Below are 20,678 nucleotides of genomic sequence, written 5' to 3' on the forward strand. Positions count from 1 at the left end.
GAGTATGTGTTGTCGCAAAAAAGAAAAAAAAAAAATTGTAGCTTTTTGTATCTGTGTGCAGTTGTAGGTGGAGATCTGCACACTAGAGGGTGATAAAGTCTTTTAAAGTACAATCAGGAGTTCAGGCTTTAAATGCTTTTATAAGACCTTTTATCTGATCTGCCGGTTTCATCAAAACAGTTGTTTGACCGATACTTGTTCGTGAAAATAATTTTTATCAGTAAACAATGTGCGACTTGCTCGCCGAGCCAAGGATGATAAGACATGAGATGACCGGAGGAGAACATTGAACAATCTTGAGTCACTGCATGTGTGCGTCAGATTCTTGGCCATAAACCCCGACCAAGGGCCTTCTGATGATCCCCACTGAAGAGATATTTCACCAAGACCATGGTTTTGTGCTCCTTATTGCTGTACTGTCTAAAAGCGGGGTAGGTCGAGAAGCGTTAACTCAGTGGTGTGAAATCAGGGGCTTTATTATTATTTCTCTGGGTAGTCATATAAGACATAAACCAAAACACTTCTATTTAAACAGCAACCGGGACTGAACTTGCTGTTGTTGAGATAACCGCCAACAATGTGCCACCCCTTAAGCCTTATCCCTTGGTGAATGGATTACAAGTCAACGTTAGCCATTGAGAATAATGCATATTTAAAAAAAAACAAGCATCTACCGAGCACAGGCACAGCACCGTGCGGTTATTTTCTGGAACTGTCGTCACTATGGTGAGCTGTCATCATGGACCCGGATTCTTCTTACGTCGCACTGACGCCAAACCCTTCATGTGGTGTTCAAGTTCTCCTTAAAGCTGGTAAAGTCCAAAACACCTTCATTCAGACGCCTTTTAATTCACCAAACTTGCAGCCTGTGCAGATTCTCGGATGTCGGTGCTAAGCTTCGCATAAATCATATCATAGTCTCCATGCAAAAAAAAAAAAAACAGAAAAAAAAACAAAACACCTTAAATGTTTATTTTACTTAATGTGCAAAAACAATCGGATGGGATGATAAATCAAGAATTTTGTTGTCATTTCGAAAAACAAAAAAACAAAACAAAAAAACACCAGGTCACATGTGTCCGTACACGCTCGCAAGAAAATAGAAACCGGATGATTCAGAGATACTGAAATATCAATTTAAAAGGATGAAAATTAAAGAGATTGATTGACATCAACGTGATACAGACTTGCGTTTCCAATTTTCTAAATTTTCCGATAGTCGTGAAGGTATCGGCGCACTGGGAAGGCTCCTCCCCAACAACAGTTCGAGCTGCCACATTGAAGAAGAACAAAAAGGCAACCTGACAGCGGCTCCTGCACTCCCCACACTTTCTCTGGGCAAGTCACGGGATTTCAATGTTCATCCTGCTATTTGTAAGTTGCAAACACTTTATCTTGCTCTAACTGGTCTCTCTTCAGGTGTTTCCGAGTAGATTATTTAGGATTTTACATCGGAAACACGCGATACGTGTGTCAGTTGTTTGGCTATGTATTGTTGGGAGATTAGCACAACACAAGCTAAAGTAAGTTGTCGGCTATGACCGCTGCTCCGAGCAGGCGAACCACTGTAGCCACGTTAACGTTAGCATTCAGAGTCGTGCTCGTACTGCTATATTTAGGTAACGCATGTTTTACAAAATTAGCCCAAACTATTCCGATTAACTACTTTTAGATGTGGGAATTTGTAAGTGCCGCAGTGGAATAATGTAATCCACAAATGTATCAGACAGGAAAATTGGACGTTAACGGGAAAATAGTGGCTAGGCTATACTTCAAGCTAATGCAGCAACATTAGCTTGCTTTCACAGCTGAGGCAATTTCCCCAAACGTACGATAGAATTGCTATTGACTCGTGCCACGGCCACTTTTCCCCTTTAACGTGTGTAAATTACTATTATTACTGGTATTATTATTGTTACAAAATACAGGTGTACTTTCTTTTCTAAGACTAATGATAAATGTCAGAGAAGCCGCCGAACGTCGTCCGCAATTTCAGGATTCAAGACCTCGCGCTATGAGCTATGGGTTTAGTCAGTGAATGTAGCCTTTTTTCCCCGTGGTCTGTCTCTTATCGTTTACAAAATCCGCGGTTAATACAATTATGAAGGTTCGGTTTTAATTGTTGACAGCGTCACGACGGTAATGATTTTCAACATGTTCCGAATCGGTGTGTTTTTGAGCTTCCTCGGCGTTCAGCGGTGGGTACAACACACGACGGTAGCTGTGGAAAGCTCGGGTAGCAGCAGGTAGCCTTTAAGCTAACTGCCTTCCGCCCTTTGTGACTATTGTTGGTTCAGAGCACGAGTGACCCATTTTTAAGTAAAAAAAAACATGATAAATGTTTATTTAGAATGCGAGGTGGTCGCTAACCCGACGTTTCCCGTCTGTTGATCAAAGTTGTTATGCACAAGGTGGTTAGACTTGTAGAGTTCTTCATTCTAACTCGCTACTTTAACTGGATAATGTCGACGTTCCATGTAGACATATAGCCAACATTGGCTTTAGCGGGGTCTATAATTTAGCCTTGTCTGGTTTCTTCAAAAGGAAAGCACCTAACTATTTAGCCATGTGGGCTGAAGTGAAATGAGGAAATGCACTTTGAGAGGAAGTTGACTTGAGCAGCTGTGACACTAAAGGCCGCAGCACATTCCCATGGCTCTCAGTTTTCAATTTATGACCTTCCAGTGGTCTCAGTCTCCTCCCTGGTAATCATTTCCAGTGTGTAACTAATAGAAATTAATGGGTTAGACCAGTCCCGCTAACATAGTCGTCTTAGTCAATGCCTAACTGTTGTAACAGGTAAGCTAATTACTAACGCCCTCTTATGAGTCACTGCAAGGTGACCTAATTCTGTTGGACAGCATAGACGATAAGACTTATTATCAAAGATATCCTCGGTTGATTCTCGTGGATGAGGAAGAATGAGGGGAGGATCAAAAGCGGATCAAATTCTGATCAACTGTATTGTTTCTTTTTTTTTGTCAACCTTAGCCTGCTACTTTTCAGTTGTTGCTCTCTCTTATCACACTTTTCACACTAAGTTATCACACTTTTCAAGAGTACCACTGCATACTGCTGGTGTAAAGAATGTTGTTTTTTTTTCTCTCCCTTGTTTAGAAGTACATATTCTGTGGTTTGACTCTGCAAATTCTTAAATTTGTTGCATGGGGAAGGTAATTACCTGTACAGCTATTTAAAAAGCTTTCAGGTTGTGGCTGCAGAGTTGGGTTTTAATTGTGCTTTAATTTGGGCCAAGATATGACAATTGAAAATTGAAATTTCACTCCCACTGCTTGTTCTTTTACCACTAGTTATTTATCTGCTTATTGTGATTGTTAGCTGGTATGAAAAAAATTGACATACCAATAGTATGTAGCTGGTACTGGCTATTATTTGGTCTTTTTTTTTTTTCATACTTAAACAAAATGTTGAAATCTGCCCTGGGTTATATTCGACTACAGTATATTTTACTTTGCAGCTCACAATTACATACTTGTTGAAAGAAATTCAGTCACAAGGAATTTATGTATTTCTAGAAAATCATTAAAATGTCACATTCTAGTCATGTTGCTAATTATAAAACAAATCCCCATTGTCTTGTTTTCATCAGTTATCAGTTTAGGGACTATTATATCTGTTGTCAGGTTAATGGTTTTATATTATGTATGATGATGAATTTTACCCAGTAACCACTTCCTAATATTCAACATTGAAAGTGTAACTTATTGAACTAATTGCAGGAATATAGCCCAATACCCTAGTTGTCAAATATCTAACTCCTTGTGTATTTAGCTCTTTCAAAATAGGCATGTAATTCCATCTACACTATATCAGGCTGATGTGGACTTGAGTAAACAAACTTTCGGGATTTGTTTTTAAGCTTTGAATTGAGGGATCTTTGGTCTACATCTCAACACTGGAAGGTTCTCATTCATGAGATGCCAGACTGCAGGTTAAACTCCTTCAACTTGTGTCTCAAGGCTTTTGTGTAGCGTTAAATAATTTTTTGTGCGCGGAATCCATGAAAGTTCACTTATGAAAATACATGTGTTTGGACTGTTGGAAATGGGATTAAATTAATTTTTGACTGGTATCTTTTTTCTATGTACAAAACATACAATAAATAACTCTCTTTAAAGGTTTCACTGACAGGATTTGTAGCACTTGCGTTCACTGTAATTGATGCTCATTTTAAAGTTTTTTTTGTCAAAGTTGTCTTCAATCTAATTTAATGTCTACAATTCTTCACAGACAAAAAGGATGGTTCCTTGATCTCCCACCAGTATAAATACAGTCTATGTGACAGGAGGGGAAGTTCTCAGCCTTGGTTACCGTAATGCTGAAAGGTGAATCCAGTATACAGTAACGTGATGCCAACTAGCCAAGGAGAGTTACTGAGGGAGAAGAACACCTATGTTGTATCCTGCTGACAGGCAGCCCATTTAGCTCTGGGGTGGCTGTGCGTATTAAAGGTAGAGTTGAAGAGGTCTGCTCCACATTGACTGGCTTAACAGATTTGGTCAATTTAAAATCTAATTATGTCTCCTGTTGTCTGGCTGCGTTGACAAAAGAACACTAGCTTTGGTTTGAGTGTTTGTTAGCTTGCTAAAATGCTTGGCTCCAAAATAAGTCTCCTATTGAGCTTCAGCCAATGTGGATAGCCAAGAGAAGATTCTCATTTTTTTTTTCTCGCTCTCTTTTTTTTTTTTTTTTTCGTTCCAGTCCAGTAAGTGAAAATCCATCGAGGATTATGCATTCGTAGCTATGGACACCTCATGTGTTTCTTTTGCTGTGAGTTGGTTAATGAATCCTGCCCTTGTCAGCATGGTTTTCGTTTACTGTTGTTGCCACAGCGCTGAAATAGAGCAAAGGGAAAGGCACTTTAACACCCGTAGTGTCTAACAGACAATTCTCCTTGATGCTATAAGACTCCCTACTGGAACTATTGCAACAGGCAGGGATATGAGCTTACTTTTTTCATGGTGTTTGACGCTATGTTGTCAAACAAGAGCTGTCAGAGGTGTGGTAGAAATAAGAAGAAAGTCACAATTATACCTGTTGTTTGTATTAGTGTGCAGCAATGTACCTTTCTTGGTCTGGAAAGTTTTACAGTGTTAAAGTAAATGCACATGAACAAACTGTATCTTCCATTTGCCTTGAATGTTCTCCTGTAACATTTCAATAAATGTGAAATGGGACTATGTCATATTTTGTGAACTCAAGCTCTCAAGCTGTTCATTTTGGTTATCATCTAAAGAAAAAAGAAAATACTACCAGCATCTGATCCTAGATAACAGGGTTTATGATTTTACGCTTCAAGTCGACAAGTTGGATTTTCAAGGTTAAAAAGTGCCTGGATCAGCGCAGCCATTTCCTCTGAACCATGACCTCTCCTCAGTTTCTTCAGTTTTGCACTGTGAATGTTTGAAGAGAGCACATAGCTCCTCTCTGATCTCTTCACAAGAGACACCTAAATTCCCTACAGGAGCTCTTGTTTCTACTGCTGAGATTGTTGGTATAGCAACAGGCATCTCCTGATGGTGCAGTCAGAAGGCCAAGTTTTTCGCTAAATGTCAGGAAAAAAACTGATGTCGCAGCAGGACTCTGCACAAATGTGAACAGGGATCCGCTTGTCTGGATCTTTGTGATGCTGTCTCTGCTACTTGGCTACTGATTTGTTAATTAGAAGACCAAGCAAAAGGTGAGGGTCATTTTAGAGGCACTGAACATTGATACATTCTTGGCCATTTAAGTAAATTAATTGAACTTCAGTCCTGACACGTCTAAGTAGAGTATTGCCTTTTCATTCATTAAATTAGTGTATGCTTACAGCGTCAGTAAACTTTTAACTCCCATAAAAGACTGGAGCGAGATTTTTTTGGAATTCATGAAAATTCAGTCATGGTCCTCCATTTAGAAGCGTTTTTCAGGCTCTTCAAGACGGGTATCCGCTCTGAACCCTCTAAACCTTCTCAGGATTGCAGTGGTTTATAGAATATGGGTTTAATCTGTCGTGACCAAAGCCCTCTGAAAACCTTTGGACAACTCTGGCGTGTTACTTTGGATTCTGCGGCAGTATCTTCTTGTGTTGCCCTCATCCAAGTCATACACCAATCTCCACCAAATTGCTGCTCTGTCACTGAAATGTAGCTAAATGCAAAAAAATATAGACACCGTGACAAAGCAGAACGGAATTGGGCAGCATATAATTATGACATTCCCTGCACACACTGCCCTTCGTCAAGACCAGGCTGCTTTCACAGATTGCTTCCCCAGTAATAACTAATTGGAGATGTTGCATTGATCGCTTGAGACAAAGTAATCAACACTTTGTAATGGGGTTGGCATAGCTGGATAGTCCTCCACAGTAAGTGTTGGCCAAACCTGCTTTTTTACTTGGAATCATTTAGTTAAGTTGATTTCTCAGTCAATGTGTGAATACATTTGTGCAGACTGAGATTTTTTGACTTTAAGGTTAGCATTAATACATTTCCTGCATATCAGTGTTGGCAAACACTAAAGTCTTTTCAATAACACAAACTGTTGACTTGAGTGATTGACATCGGTGTGTTCCTTTATTTATTTGTTTGTTTGTTTTAATTTTTTTGCAGGACCTATTATTTTTTGCTCACTACTAATCCATCTACTAATCCTCCTTCTATCATAAATTGTCATGTGCTTGTGTTTAATTTAGGATAAATGTGGTTAAACTGTAACCAGTCCAAACAATCTGACAGATTAGGCCATCATTATGAGATATCGTCCTCTTCGCTGAACTGTTTCTCAAGATTTTGATACCAGTGTATTTTTGGTACTTTCCAGAGATGCATCAGTTGTCAATGCCCCAACTGTCAGTCCAGGTGCTTTTGGAGGCCTCTGATCTTCACACTAGTTATCCAGTGTGAGTGTGAGGCTGCAAATAACTTTTGATTAGTAGGTTTTTAACATGGTGTTAGTTCATGTGCTTGAATTATTCCTCAGACTTTGGAATGAGTTTGATATTTTTGCTTCCTCTCATTGGTCCATATTTACAGATACAAGACGCCCCTACAGATATTGCACAGAAAGATAAGTTTTTTCACAGGAAGCAGAGTGATAACTTATGTTAAATGGATAGACGGATAATAAAACGGTTGCTTTTGTATGCATCTCGTGCCAATACTTTTATCTTACATGAACTGTGGTATGGATAGAGTATCTCATCGGCCCTGTTGTGTCCTTATTTGCATCGTGGGTTTTTGGCAGTTAACATTAATTTGGGGGGAAAAAAAAGAAAAGTTGTACCAGGAAGATATAAAATTGCGTTTTTTTTGTCATCAGTTTTCTAGCGTGTTGCCTGAATCACAAGAATTGAGGCTGAGCAGAAGTAGCGTTTTCCCAATCGAGGTATAACCGTAATCAATGAACGGTTTGATCGATTCCTCATTTATACTATTCTACTTTTAAAGCGTTCCCCGAAAGCAGGAATAACTTTGCCACCAGATTACGAGGCAGCATGTGTCAAGCAGCTGGTAATTCATGGAAGAGATTACATCCATGATGATGAAAGTTGATACCTTTCATTGCTGCTGCAAAGTATTTTTCTTGCTTTGTTTTAAAACTGTTTAGATCGTCTCAATTTGGTTTAGTTTTCTTTTTTTTAAAGCACCTCTAGTCTTTGCTCCACTTAGGCTGACAAAGACACAGGTTGAAACATGTTAGGTTTGTGGAAAAAATCAAGCTCAGGCAGTTTGGGGAGTTGCTACAAGTTTAACATCCTAAACCACTGAGCCCAGTTCAGACACCGAGGGAAATCATTTAAGTCAAGGATTGTGTCTGCTTGCTTTGGTCTTTGGCGTTAAAAGTAGGTGTGATGTGTTTTTGCAATGAGGCATTCTAAGGGCTCAGGAGAGCTTAGGTTGCAGTTAGCAATGTGTTATCACAGCGTTGTCAACATGGTTATGCTTAAGTCCAGTGATCAGAGATAAATCAATCCAAAACCATTACAATATGAAGAATATTGAAGATCGGTATCCATACCTACATCCAAAGTTACTCCTAAACGACCATGTAATCAGAATTTCACCGAGGCCCCGTTAAAAGCCACCGACTTGAAATGTCATTTTTAGCCCAAGGCTCCTCTGTTGAAAGGCACAGCAAGTGTTGGGATCACTGCTGCATTTCAGTTTTCGTACGAGGCTCACTTTCTCAATCCTGTCTTGGCCGAGCTTGTTTGACAATTGGAACGTTGTGCCTTTTACTCTTAAGAAGCCAGTGAGGCCCAAAGAAAGGGGTAGGACCCCAGATATTGTTGGTGCGTTTGTGCGTGCATACTTGTGCACATGCTCGAATGTACTCGCTATCTGTCTCGAATGTCTGTTCGTGTGTGTATTTTCAACCATGACTGGTACGGCAATCTTGTACAAACCACTTCCTTTATGTGTCTTGTTTGCAAAATGCTGCAATGGACTGTCACAATCCCCCATATTGAAATGCCACATTTACAGTTGAACTATGCCCTAGACAACCGGGTAATAAATGTGTTTGTTTTTATGAAGCATGGATTTTAGTCACAGATCTTGTCACCAGCGTAGGGCGTTTAACGTTAAATTAAGTGCGTTTCAGGGTAGGCGTAAATAAACTATTTTGAGGCACTTTCCGCCAATCTGAATGAATTTGCTCTGTCTGCATATTTGGATTTCACATTTACAGAACAGACATACTGTAAATATCTCCAGGAGACCACAAGAGGATCCAAGTGAGTCTCAAACCTTTATTTAGGGGTTAACCAGAGTCTAGTGTTCTGGCCTACATCAGTATCGGACACTCGGTTTAACAAGTTATCAAGGTTTCATTTTTAGACATGGCAGGGGTTATCTTCGGCGATGTGTTTTCACTCTCCCATTTGAATAATAAATTAAAAACAAAAAAAGGTCTCTCGTCCTAGCATTTTCACCAACACAAACACAAAAGATATCTCGACAGCTGTTTGATTACCTGACCCGACCTTAAACTCGTTACAAATGAAGATGTTTTTGTTTGACTTAGGTGTGCTAACGGGATGAGCTCATACGTAATACAACATTGTAGTGGTAAGGACAACACTAAACAGAGATGAGATCCACCCACTTAGCTTATCATCAGCATTGACGTCACTCCAAGCAGCCAGCTGGGCCGCTGAGCAGGTGTGAGCTGCTGCTTTATCTCTGCTATAGTTACTACTGAACTCTTTGCTACTTCCCAACATGAATTATGTTGTCTATCCTTTTGCTCAGTTGTAGGACCAACATTTTTAACTGCCTTTTCTTAGCCATCCTTTTAGCGTGTCATATACCTTTTTGTTTTGAAACAGCAACGGCTTAAAGGTGTTGTCCTTTTTCATACTGAAAGATTTGTGCTGCTGCTGGTCTTCCTCGGTAATATTGACTAAGCAATAAATTAGTGACAGCTAAACTCTTGACAGCGAGAAGGAAAACGCAATAGTCCTCTGCCCCCCTGGATTTGTTACAGTGTTAGTTGTGGTTATTAAAGTGTATAGTATTCTAAATCATCTCAATGAAGCACTATAAATAAGTGCCCTGAATGTAGGAAACAGGTGGTTATGTAGGGCACAGGCATCAGAGCGTTTATCTGTCTTGTGGAGCCCAAGCTGCTCAAACACCAATGGGAACTCCCGCACTGCCTCCTCCTTGCTCTCGATCCTGCCGTGGATGACAAGCACCCCCGCCCCACCTCCCTCGCTGCTTAACTCTGCTCCCACACAGCAAATTAGCCCTCCAGCTGCTTGAAGGCAGCACAGTCTGGTCATGCCCAGTTTGGTTCCAGACAAAACATTAGTGAGACTCAGGCACAGCCTCAGACCGTCAAAACGGATCGGATGTGTGCGAACATCTTTCACCGGGGATGAAAAAGATGGACTTCGGATTCGGCGTAAAAACAAGGAATGTGTTCGCGCCAATGTCCTTCCAATATTTCATTCATGTGTGCGTTTGGAGAACAACCTCCTCGGCCCCGAGGGAAACCCGCCCCTCTCAAATCATCAGTATTTTTACCATGTCCCCGGCAAACATTATGGTGTAGTGATAGTTTACCTGACAACCGCAACACGGACGTAGACTGTGGTCCACAATTATGAAGTTACCGGGGCTTAAAATCTCCTTTAACTCGAGGGACGCCTCCTCGGGCGTGATGACCAAGACCTCTCCATCCATTTTGCATCTCCTGTTCTTACCAATGATGTGAGGGAATGGATGTTTTACAAAGACTCATAATAACTGCTAGCCGCTTTGTCCTCACAAGTCTTTATAGTTTGATACAACCTGATGAATTGTCTTAAATGTATGCATTTTTGTCGCACATTACCCATGCTCCTGTTCCCATGTTATCACCTGTTTAGGTTTGCATGTACATTCTATTCTGAGATAATGTTTTCCTTATCAGTCAGTTTCAGTTCTTTCTGCTCATACACGCTTCCTATTCTGCTCTCTCTCTCTTTCTGTTCTTTTTCTGAAATCGTTCTAGATTCAGTGAAGCGGCCAGCTGATTTGGGGATGTCCTCTGAAACTCTGACAGTCTCCCTCATGTTATCCTCTTTCCCCTTACAGCAAGAGGAGCACATGGTCAGGAACAGGGGCACCAAGGGAGCTTTCTCTGAGCCACTGCGTGGGCCTCTGCGTTTCTCAAATGACCTTTCTCCCAGTTTTATATCGGTACATAGACACACAGAACGCCAGATGTAAGAGGCATATATTTTAAACACAAGTTTCTGAAGTGTTTTTCTACACAACTTAGAGTCAATCACATGGTGACTCAAAACACGCACGCTGTTTTCATCTTATCGCATTATGTTTTGAAAGCCTACATTTTATTCAAGATTCACATGCTTTGGGGGCTTTACTACATATGTATTTAGTCCTTTGTAAATGGTTAATATTTTCTCAAGATTTGTTTGGGACTTCCAACCATTTGCCTACTTGGAAATATAAATGCATGCAGCGATCATGAAAATCTTATTTTTCTGAAACAAGTCAGTCATTTTTTTTTTTTTAGTTGAGTAGCTCATTGAATAACTATTGGGAAGAAACTCATAAATGCTACAAAAATGAAACGACGCTATGAATTATCAATACCGGGAATGGTTTTCGATATCCTTCATTGATGGCAGAATAATGTGTATTTACCTCCACAACATGAACAGTTTGAAATGGTTTACTTTTTTGTTTCATATCTGTACAGGATAAGAATAAATGCACCACAGTTTATTTACTTCCCCATCGATGAGCTCTGTCAAGAAACCCTGGCCCGGGTTGTGACTATTAACGTTCTCATCACATTTATGCATCTGCAGATTTTGAGTTTTTTAATGTTAAAACATGGTATGATGCAGAGAATGAGATTGGGTGGAATTAGATGATGGAATTAGTTCTGGCAACCCCTTGAAGGTAGCAGCTGAAAGGAAAAGAAGAATTTTAAAACCCTGTGATCGAGTTACCAACGCAGACGGTCGATAGTCTTATGTAGACTACATGGATTGCAATCATTAAATCTTACGTGTTCTGTCATCTATATTTACATGTTTTTTTACTCTTGTCCGCTACCAGCTGAGGTTGGCTTTGGCTTGGGCCATACAATGTAGGAGTTAAAAAAGCGAAGCAATTTAAAAGTTAAAATGTACCAGTGTTTGACATTTGCTGTCATTTTGTGCAAAACTTAAAAAGGCTTTGCAAAAGATGACAGTGTGGTATGCCTGGTGCATCTCGTGTTTTTTTCTTTTTGTTAATAGTTAATAGTTTATCCTTTATTAATCCTCGTGGGGAAATTCGTTCTCTGCAATTAACCCGTCATTGGTGAACCAGGAGGAGCAGTTAGGGGTTCAGTGTCTTGCTCAACAACACTTCGACACACTCGGAGGAGCCAGGAATCGAACCTGGAATGTTCAATTCCAAAGATGATCGCTCTACTTCCTGCGCATGCATGTTAGCAACATCTGTATTATTTGTAGAAGGTTAGAAGCTGATGAAAATACTGCACTTAGTTTACCTTGTAACTGTTGCAAAGTTTGATAGGAGATAGAGATACTCAGGTGATGTTTGTTTATTCTGTTTTATTAAACCTCCTTCAAAAAAAAATCTTATCTGAATGCAATTGAGGCAGGCATGATGACATCTATGTGCAGTACAGAATATGTCATGACATTAAAAAAAAAATAAAATCCGGCTCTTCAAAAGAACAACTTTGAACAGATATCAGGCATATTTTAATATTTTAAGGGTGCCAACAACTATTAGTTTGCGCTGGGGTTGCATACTGAGGGATATACACACACACACACACATATATTTTGCTTTGGAAGGGAGTGAATGAAAGGAACTGAAAGCCGAACAAAAGAAGTTTCAATGTTTGTTCTAAGAATAATGTCTTTTCTCTATGGATTGTTTGCATTTGGTTGCTCATTATCCCATTTTGAGGCAAAAACTTAATTTGGAACTGATCCTGTGTCAGTCAGAACTGTTCCCCCTTAGTGCACTCACATTTGCCTTGGCTGCATTGCCATAGCGATAGTAGGAAAAAAAACAGGGCCGTAACACAAGAAAATTAAAGAATATATATTTATAAAGCCAACCAAGCCCTCATTGCCTTTAAAAAGTTTTGGCATTGCTCAGAAAATTTTGATTTGTATAAAAAAATAGCTTTTAGTTCATATATTTCCACAACATGAGTTAATAAAAAGCTCCTGTTACTGTTCCAAAGCAGTGTCCCTGCGTGCTTGCAAAAGTGAGAGAGCAGGAATTATTAGTATTATTATTATTAGGGCTTTATTTATCAATACCCTTTTAGTGAATATGGTTATTTTCCAGATTAATCCCCCCCAAAATGTGACTGCTTGAACATCTGTATTTGAAATGCCATTTCACAAATGTTAATGTCAAAGGAAGAGGGGTTTCCTACTAGTTAAACTTTATTTGTCTCAGATCTCTTTCCACTGATCAAAATCTTCACAGTTGATTTAATGAATAAATGATCATTCAACCTGGCACACAGACTTTAAGCAAAATCATGAGGGGATGTTTTTTTTTTTTTTGTAGCCCCTAATCATAGATTTCAAGAGACTTCTAAGATTTGACATTTCATAACACTGGTTACCATTATTCAATAAGTAATGGATAGTTTTGTTATCTTGGGTAAAAGTCAACACGCAAAATGCTGAATTCAGTTCCTAAATTTACTTTTCGATTCTGCCTTCTGTGTAAATGGATAGTCTGCTCACATTTTCGAAATCCTGGATCAGAGGGCAAAAGAAAGAGAATGAATGAAAATGTCAGTCTCATGGAGGCTAAATGGGAGCGTGGGACTTAAACGCTCTGCCTGTTTGAAGCTTTGCCCACCCTGTAATCCTCAACTTGTGACTGCAGCCTGTGGTACAGTGCTAAAGTCCAAGCCCCGTGTCTTTTTCCACCCTCCCACCTTCTATACATAGTCAGTGTGGCAACGACAATGTACGACACCTACGTTTGCTCGACACCCACGCCTCTCGGACTCCCAAGTTACGCTGAGACAGTTACAGCTAGTTCGCGGCGGCAAGGGTCAGTCTGTCAAGGGCATTGTTACACACTGCCCAGTTATCAACCAGACATGAACTTGTTTTGTAAGACTCGTGAAGTGTGTGTGTGTGTGTGTGTACTCTCACTGTGAATAGTACTGCGGTTTGTAGCAGCATGAGCTTTAAGCTCACAAAACCGACGTATGACAACGTATTTGCAGAGCTAAAGTAGAGAGGAATTTATATACAAGCATACTGACTAATACTACATTTATTTGAAGTGGTGCGTTTTGATGACATTAGAGGTGTGCACTTTGGTGCACTTCTACTGTGAACCTTTTCCATTGTGTCTTCTCCAATAGCAAAATTGTTCACATTAATCCAGTTTGCGAGAAGAAAATTATGCTAAATATGCAGCGCAGGAGGAGGCCAAGAAGACCTGATATATTCCAGTGGTGTTATCGAGGCTTATTTTGACGTCTGTGTGTATTTTTTTTTTTCTCTCCGCAGGGTTTCAGTGCTGACTTGAGCCGTACCTATATGGCGTGTGTGAGCGGAGAATTTTGCCAGGCACAGCACCTCACCCCTGTGGAGAAGTGAATCGGCTGCCCCCCGAGGGACTACGCTACCCAGAAACCTCCTTGACTGCCAGCACGTTAGGAACTGCTGACTCCTCCACAGGCCACTCTGGGATATCGCGTAGTCCTTGGCCCGACCGCTCTGCCTTGTCCCAACCAATACGAAAAATCTTTGGTTTCCACTTTCTCCTTGAACAGCCAATCACAAACAGCTCTCCTGAATGGGGTAAACGGATTGGATGACTCCTGGAAATCTCTCCATCTTTTTTTTTATTCCTTTAAGTCTTTGGTTTTATACTATTTCATTTTTTACATCCCATAGTGTTGTGGACTAGTTTATCCTTTTTTTTTTTTTTTTTTTTTTTTTTTTTGTTCCGTTCCTCCTCTCTGCTTAGATCATCCCAATAGTTGACCCATCCTTCTCCACTTGTTGTCCGTTTTTATTTATTCAACCATTTCCTGAATACATAAATCACCTAGCGGTCTTTGCTGACTTCTGAGCCAAAAGTCGCTTTTGTTTGTAAGAGTATTGTATTGTAATTGTTCTTTAAGCCGTCTCGCCAACATGAACCGCCCTGCTGCAGTCGAGATTACCTACGAGTGCATGAGGTTCCTCATCACCCACAACCCAACCAATGCCACGCTTAACAAATTCACTGAGGTACGCTTTCATCTACACACATATATTTGTGCATTTCGATGATGAAATGTCATTTACAAAAGACTTGCTGTTACCGCTCAGGAGCTGAAAAAGTTTGAAGTGCACACACTTGTGAGAGTTTGTGATGCCACCTATGACAAGGCCCCGGTCGAGAAGGAGGGAATCCAAGTCCTCGTAAGGGACAAAATACACACACGATGATCTTCATCAGAATAAACGTCTTCTCTGAACTCTAGAAAATCAAACTGACATCGTCTTTGCCGTTGGTTTTGGATTTTCTGGCTGCAGGACTGGCCCTTCGATGACGGTGCCCCTCCTCCCACGCAGATTGTGGATGACTGGCTCAAGCTCCTGAACACCAAGTTTCGAGAGGAACCTGGCTGTTGCATCGCTGTCCATTGTGTGGCAGGGCTTGGCCGGTGAGTTTAAGCTACTTCTTTGTTTTGTTGTCGAGATGCCAGGTGAAGTTAGCCATTTTAGTTTGACAACGATTTTCACACCTGAGAGTAAGAGTCAACGCTAATTTATTTTTCCCTGCATATAAACAAGTTGCTTAGTTTGTTTATGACATTGTGCAAAGTCATGGGAAACAAGTGAAAAGTCTGAACCAAATGTTGATTCCTGAGGATGGAACAAAGCCCAGACATAAAATAGTTGTCATGCAAAACGCCTTCTGTATTGTATCATCGGTACGTGCGTTCGTGGACTTTATATCAAGAAGCTGCATTAGCATTTCCTGTTTTTTTTTTTTTTCTAAAATGTTCAAGTGTGCTATATTTTAAGGAAGCAATCATAAATATTGTAATTAGAAGCATGTCGTGGCTCTGACTGGTAACATTGCAGCATAAGGTCATTCAAGTGCTGCGTTTGTGCTCAAATATTGATGTTTTTCTCAATGTTCTTGCCATGTTTTGGTTTATTTAAGAGTAATCGTATTTGCTCTGGAGACTGTCGGTTTGATTCGTTTGCAAGCGGTCACCACAACTGACTAACAAGCAGTTTGGGATACAACCTGTTCACTGGACTTTTCGCCTTTTAATAAATGCAACTCAGTGTGCTTGTACACCGTGTCACAAATACAAGCGACCGCTGTGTTCTCTTCTCCCATTTTGCTTAACTTCTTGTCGGGATGCGGCAATTTGCCTTTGCTTCGATCGGCGCGTCTAACATTTCTCCAACATTCAAAGCGACTCTGGTACAATGTTGGTCCAATCTTACGTGGCCCCGCCCAGCCTTTTACCAGTTAAGACTGCATTTCACTACAGATGTTCAACCAAAGTTTGGCTATTTTAACTTGGTCATAAAGCAGCACACCTTATTCCTCCCCGACCATGTTGTTGTGTACTTATGATGCAACTTTGAAATGCTTGTACGGTTATAAAAAAGCAATTTCCAGTTAAGAGGTTACCAAGTGTCACTGCAACCGGATCTGTACATTGAAACAGTTTTTGTCCCAGGCAATGTTTTTTCTTTTTATGTGATATGTGAGGAATCTGCTGCTGCACCTGCTTTGTCATTAACCTTAAAAACACCCATGGGACAGAAGTTAATCATGAAACTGGTGTTGTTCACCATTGTTGTTTCAGTATTCCTCCTAATCCCTTTATTTTTTCCCGAATGCTATCTTCTCTCTCCCGCCTCCTCTTTTTCATTGGCTCTCGGCAACATGTGTTGAGTTATGTTGGTTATCGGCACACAGAGTCCGATTCCGTCCAAATCGTCAAAGGAATTCAAACATATTTCACCGACTGTGACTCGGGTCGGGTCTGTTCCCACCAAACTTACGGATTCAGGTTTTAACTCCTCACGCTGGCTTGCGATGCTGACTGTCCTTGGCTTAATATCGAGAACTATTGATTTCTAAACCGACTGTGCTTATGTTCTATTCCTCGAAAGAAATCCTCCTCGATCACAATATGCAACCTAATCGATCCAGTTGGGTATTTGTTCATTGATAACCTAACCGAATACTTGATTAGTAATGTAATGATTAGTTACGATACTTCTGAAGTATTATTACTCCTGTGTTGTCACTGCATGCTTGCGTGCATTGCCTATTTGCACTTACACTGTGTACTTCTTTCACGTATTCATTTTTATTTTACTTGTAAAAGCGAGCACTTCTATTCAATGTTTGACTTCATGTCAGTCTTATTCGGACTCTGCTAAGGCCACTGCTAAATGGTTCTCCGTAAGACTACAAAAAACTGAAGCAAGTCCCACCCTGAAAATGGCTCTAGTCATTTATTCAATATTTTTAATTCTGTCCGCTGGCCTTGTTTTTTTTAAATACACTTCTGGGCATGTCAGTCAATCATTAGTGATAGTAGCTGCTGCCTGGAAAAAAGTCAAAGTAATCACTTTGTTTGCATGTGATTTTCCTGTTCGTCATGAGCTTCATATCCTGGGTCTGATAAGACATCGGATGAAAAACTAGTTTTGCCAAATAACGCAAGTGTGAAAACAAAGAAGGCAGGAGCACATGATTCAGGCAAGCTGGTGTGAAAATATCTTTTGTGACCACAGAGGAACCCCAAGCCAATCAAATGTCTGTGGCTTTCAGCATTTTGCATTGCTGTGGTCTCGCAGAGGCCGTGCAATGCCCGCTCTTGGTTAGATTGGCATTTTTTCTCCTCAATTGATCTTCACTTCTTCCCTGACCTGTTTACTGCAATGGTATGGCGTCTCCATACCCCTGCAGTTTGTTCCACTTCACAGAGGCCGGCGTTCGAAAACGGCCCTCTGTGCCTGCAGGTGTTTACAATGCCATTGCTTGTCCTTGTTTAACAATATTCTCAACCCTTCCTTTTCCTTGTTTTTCCTTTTTTTTCTGACTTTTGTTTACTCCCTGCTTCTCATACACCGCCCCATGCACATTCTGTGAGGAAAACTCCATGACAGAAACGCTGTTGGCCTTGAGCCCTTACCCTTCCAGCGCGGAGTTTTTTTTTTTTTTTTTAATATATTTTTCTTTCTCACTGGCTCTCTTGTGAGAAAGGAGTACGCTGTCTTGTTGTAAGTTATCACTGTAACGTGTGTGTGTGTGTGTGGTTGTGGGGGTGTGAGCACAGTGCCACAGCAGGGCAGCAGTGAACTTGTGCACCCCTGTTGATTTCCCAGGCCTGTTTCCCAGGTTTAATCACCCCTCCTCCCCCACCCTTACCATATTACTATGGAATTATGTGAACCCGAGCATTAAATCTTCTGTTGCTTCTCTCTCTTTATATCTACTTATTTATTTTCTTTTATTTTTTCAAAATCCGTCACTGTCTCGTCGTTAACTGTGGTCGTCTGATTTTCTCTTACCTCCAAGCGCTCCAGTCCTGGTGGCCTTAGCTCTTATTGAGTGTGGGATGAAGTATGAGGATGCTGTGCAGTTCATAAGGCAGTAAGTGTGTCTCTATTTCTGGATCTACAGATTTATGAAATGTCCAACATTAAAGAGTTCCTTTTGGAGTTAAAAAGTAAATACAAAGCTAAGTTTGTAAATGAGGAGCTTTCTCATGTCTCGCAGTCTGCCTGTTTCTTGACATGCTACACGTAGATCATTGCCGTCATGTAAAAACCAATGTCGTAGCCGTGCATGACGGTGCTACACGTGCAAAGTGTGTTTGTGCTCGTGCTTGTTTAAAAAGAATTTAAGTTCAAGAATATTCAAATGATGGTGTCGAGTGTGACAAAGACGGTTCAAAAGCAGCACGTTGTGGTAAATGCAGTGCAACTTTTGCAAAACTTGTTTGTAATAGCAGTGAACCTGTACCTCGCATACCACATGTGTGCTTACCATACGGTTTTCTCTACGCTTGGATGAATTTGTTTTCATACCCCTTCCCGCCCTGTGTCTATCTATTTTTCTTAGGAAGAGACGTGGAGCCTTCAACTCCAAACAGCTTCTTTACCTCGAGAAATATAGACCCAAAATGCGTCTGCGATTCAAGGATACCAATGGCCACAACTGCTGTGTGCAGTAGGCTTGCTTGTCTGTGCATCTGTCTATGCACAACTAGTGGGGAGTCCTCTTACAGGGGGAGGGAAAAAAAAAAAATGAAGAGCGTGCTATGAGTAATTATTGTGATGATTTGTCAATACTGAGTCATGGTTAATTGATCAGAGAGCAAGTGATTGAATGAATGAATTCCAGATCTGGGGATACACCAGCTGAACCAATGAATGGAAGGTCAAAGCACACATATGGGCCCGGCTCCCATTCAATCACGGGCCGGAATTTTTTTTTTTTTTTTTTTTAACTTGAGTCCATCCTTAAGTTTTTTTTTTTTTTTTTTTTTATTTCCTTTTTTTTTCCTTTCACTTGTAATCATGAGATAACATATTTCAATTTTGTGACTTTAATTTTACACAAATGATGGTGATGCAATGATGTATTATTATTATTATTATATTATTATTATTATTATTGATATTATGATTGGGGCAAAGTTTCTTTTAAAAGCCTTTAAACTTTGAAAATGTATTGGGAAAGTTCATTTTGTTATTGGGGTGTTTTTACTTTTGTCTTTTTTTTTTTTTTTTTTTTTTTTCCCCACAGAAAATCAAAGGTTCACCTGAAAATGCAGTAATCTTTTACCCTTCACTTGCTTAAAGTCACTTTCAATTTAGGGGTTCACTGAGTTTGAAATGTCTGCAATATTTATTCACAACATATTTGTGGCAGTCAAGGATTTAGGCAGGGTCAAGGACACTGTTTCCAATAGTTGTTGAATTTTCAGCCTTCGAGAGCCATGTCTTTATTTTTTTTTTCTTTTATTTCTTTTTTTTTTTTTTTCTTTTTTTTTGTTGGAGTGCAATAGTCTGTCCACCTCATACAAGCCCACCAAACCTTGGTGACTTCATGCACACATGCACACTAACTACTCATTCAGCCACTCAAAACAGGAACAAAAATCAAACAAACAAGAAAAAAAAAAACCCGATAGGTACTTTTCCTGCTTTTGTTTGTTCTCCTTAACAAGGCAACAATAGGACTTCCCTATAGAGGCTCATCTAAACTCAATGTATCGAGCTGGAGATCCAGTCTAAAAGGCAAGGTGGAGAAAGGTGAAAATGGTCAGTTTTTATAGTTGTACCCATTTTGAAAACATCCCCAATTCGTATTGGTTCTTTAAAGATAAATAAATTGAAATAAAAAAAAAAAAAAGAAAAACGAAAAAAAAAAAAGACTTTGTCTTTTCTTTTTTTTTACGATTATGCGCACAAATCTGTCATTTACGGGCTCGGCATCAACGAATGTATTCGTCATGTTGTTTTTGGCCTTTTTCTGTAAGCCGTCTTTCAAAAGTGAGCAACCGTGTTCTCAGTATGTACTTTGTGATCAACGTGATTAGTATTTCCCAGACAGTGTGTTCTCATTAGGCATGTCTGTTAACTTGCCCTATATGTCCTTTCCCCAGTGGAGAGTGACTCAGCACCACGTGGAAGGCACAGGACACTGAAATTACTCACAACCAAAGCTGGTAATCCGTTTCGGCCATTACTTTTTAACCTGTTGAATGGCGCTCTCTGCTGTCCAACCGATGTCACGACAACTGGTAGTGAAGACAATGAGGTGTAGACTGTGTTTTATTATGAGGAATTCTAGTTTGTAAAATAAAAAAATGTTTGGATTTATCAACCTGTGGGATTTCCTACCAATATATCAAGTAGCTGTCACAGTAGACTATATCGCTTTTGGTATTCATTTCCGCACCCCGACCATTTCCTGGAACCATATGATTCACCTATATTCAAATGTTCTGCTGGATCAGAGGTTTTATAGGTAAATAAGCCACGTAGGTGTTTGCGGCTGCGTGTCCTGCCCTCCTTACCCATGGCGACGAGGAGGAACAGAGTATTTTACTATTCCTCCTCGAGTAATGTGATCAGTTGTCCAGATAGTTGCAGCCTCAAATGGAAGGGACTCCAA

General features: G+C 40.2%; 1 protein-coding gene across 3 annotated transcripts; it reads left to right on the forward strand.

Annotated features, from left to right (window-relative positions):
• Nucleotides 1-902: 902 nt before the first annotated feature.
• ptp4a2b (protein tyrosine phosphatase 4A2b) lies at nucleotides 903-20,387 on the forward strand. Of its 3 annotated transcripts, none has more exons than XM_086171779.1 (8): nucleotides 903-1,374; nucleotides 10,501-10,688; nucleotides 14,030-14,323; nucleotides 14,650-14,758; nucleotides 14,840-14,932; nucleotides 15,047-15,177; nucleotides 18,072-18,146; nucleotides 18,618-20,387. In XM_086171779.1, the coding sequence occupies exons 3-8, from the start codon at nucleotides 14,319-14,321 to the stop codon at nucleotides 18,727-18,729; spliced, it is 525 nt and encodes a 174-aa protein (XP_086027905.1). In that variant the 5' UTR covers nucleotides 903-1,374; nucleotides 10,501-10,688; nucleotides 14,030-14,318; the 3' UTR covers nucleotides 18,730-20,387. The 3 variants fall into 3 exon arrangements, with proteins under 3 accessions (XP_086027905.1, XP_086027904.1, XP_086027903.1); XM_086171778.1 differs by having other exon boundaries at nucleotides 10,584-10,688; XM_086171777.1 differs by lacking the exon at nucleotides 10,501-10,688.
• Nucleotides 20,388-20,678: the final 291 nt, after the last annotated feature.

The sequence above is a fragment of the Fistularia commersonii genome, chromosome 24 (genome assembly GCF_037954325.1).
Source record: "Fistularia commersonii isolate RoL2024-O1a breed Wild chromosome 24, RoL_Fcom_v1.0, whole genome shotgun sequence".
Lineage (NCBI taxonomy): Eukaryota > Metazoa > Chordata > Actinopteri > Syngnathiformes > Fistulariidae > Fistularia > Fistularia commersonii.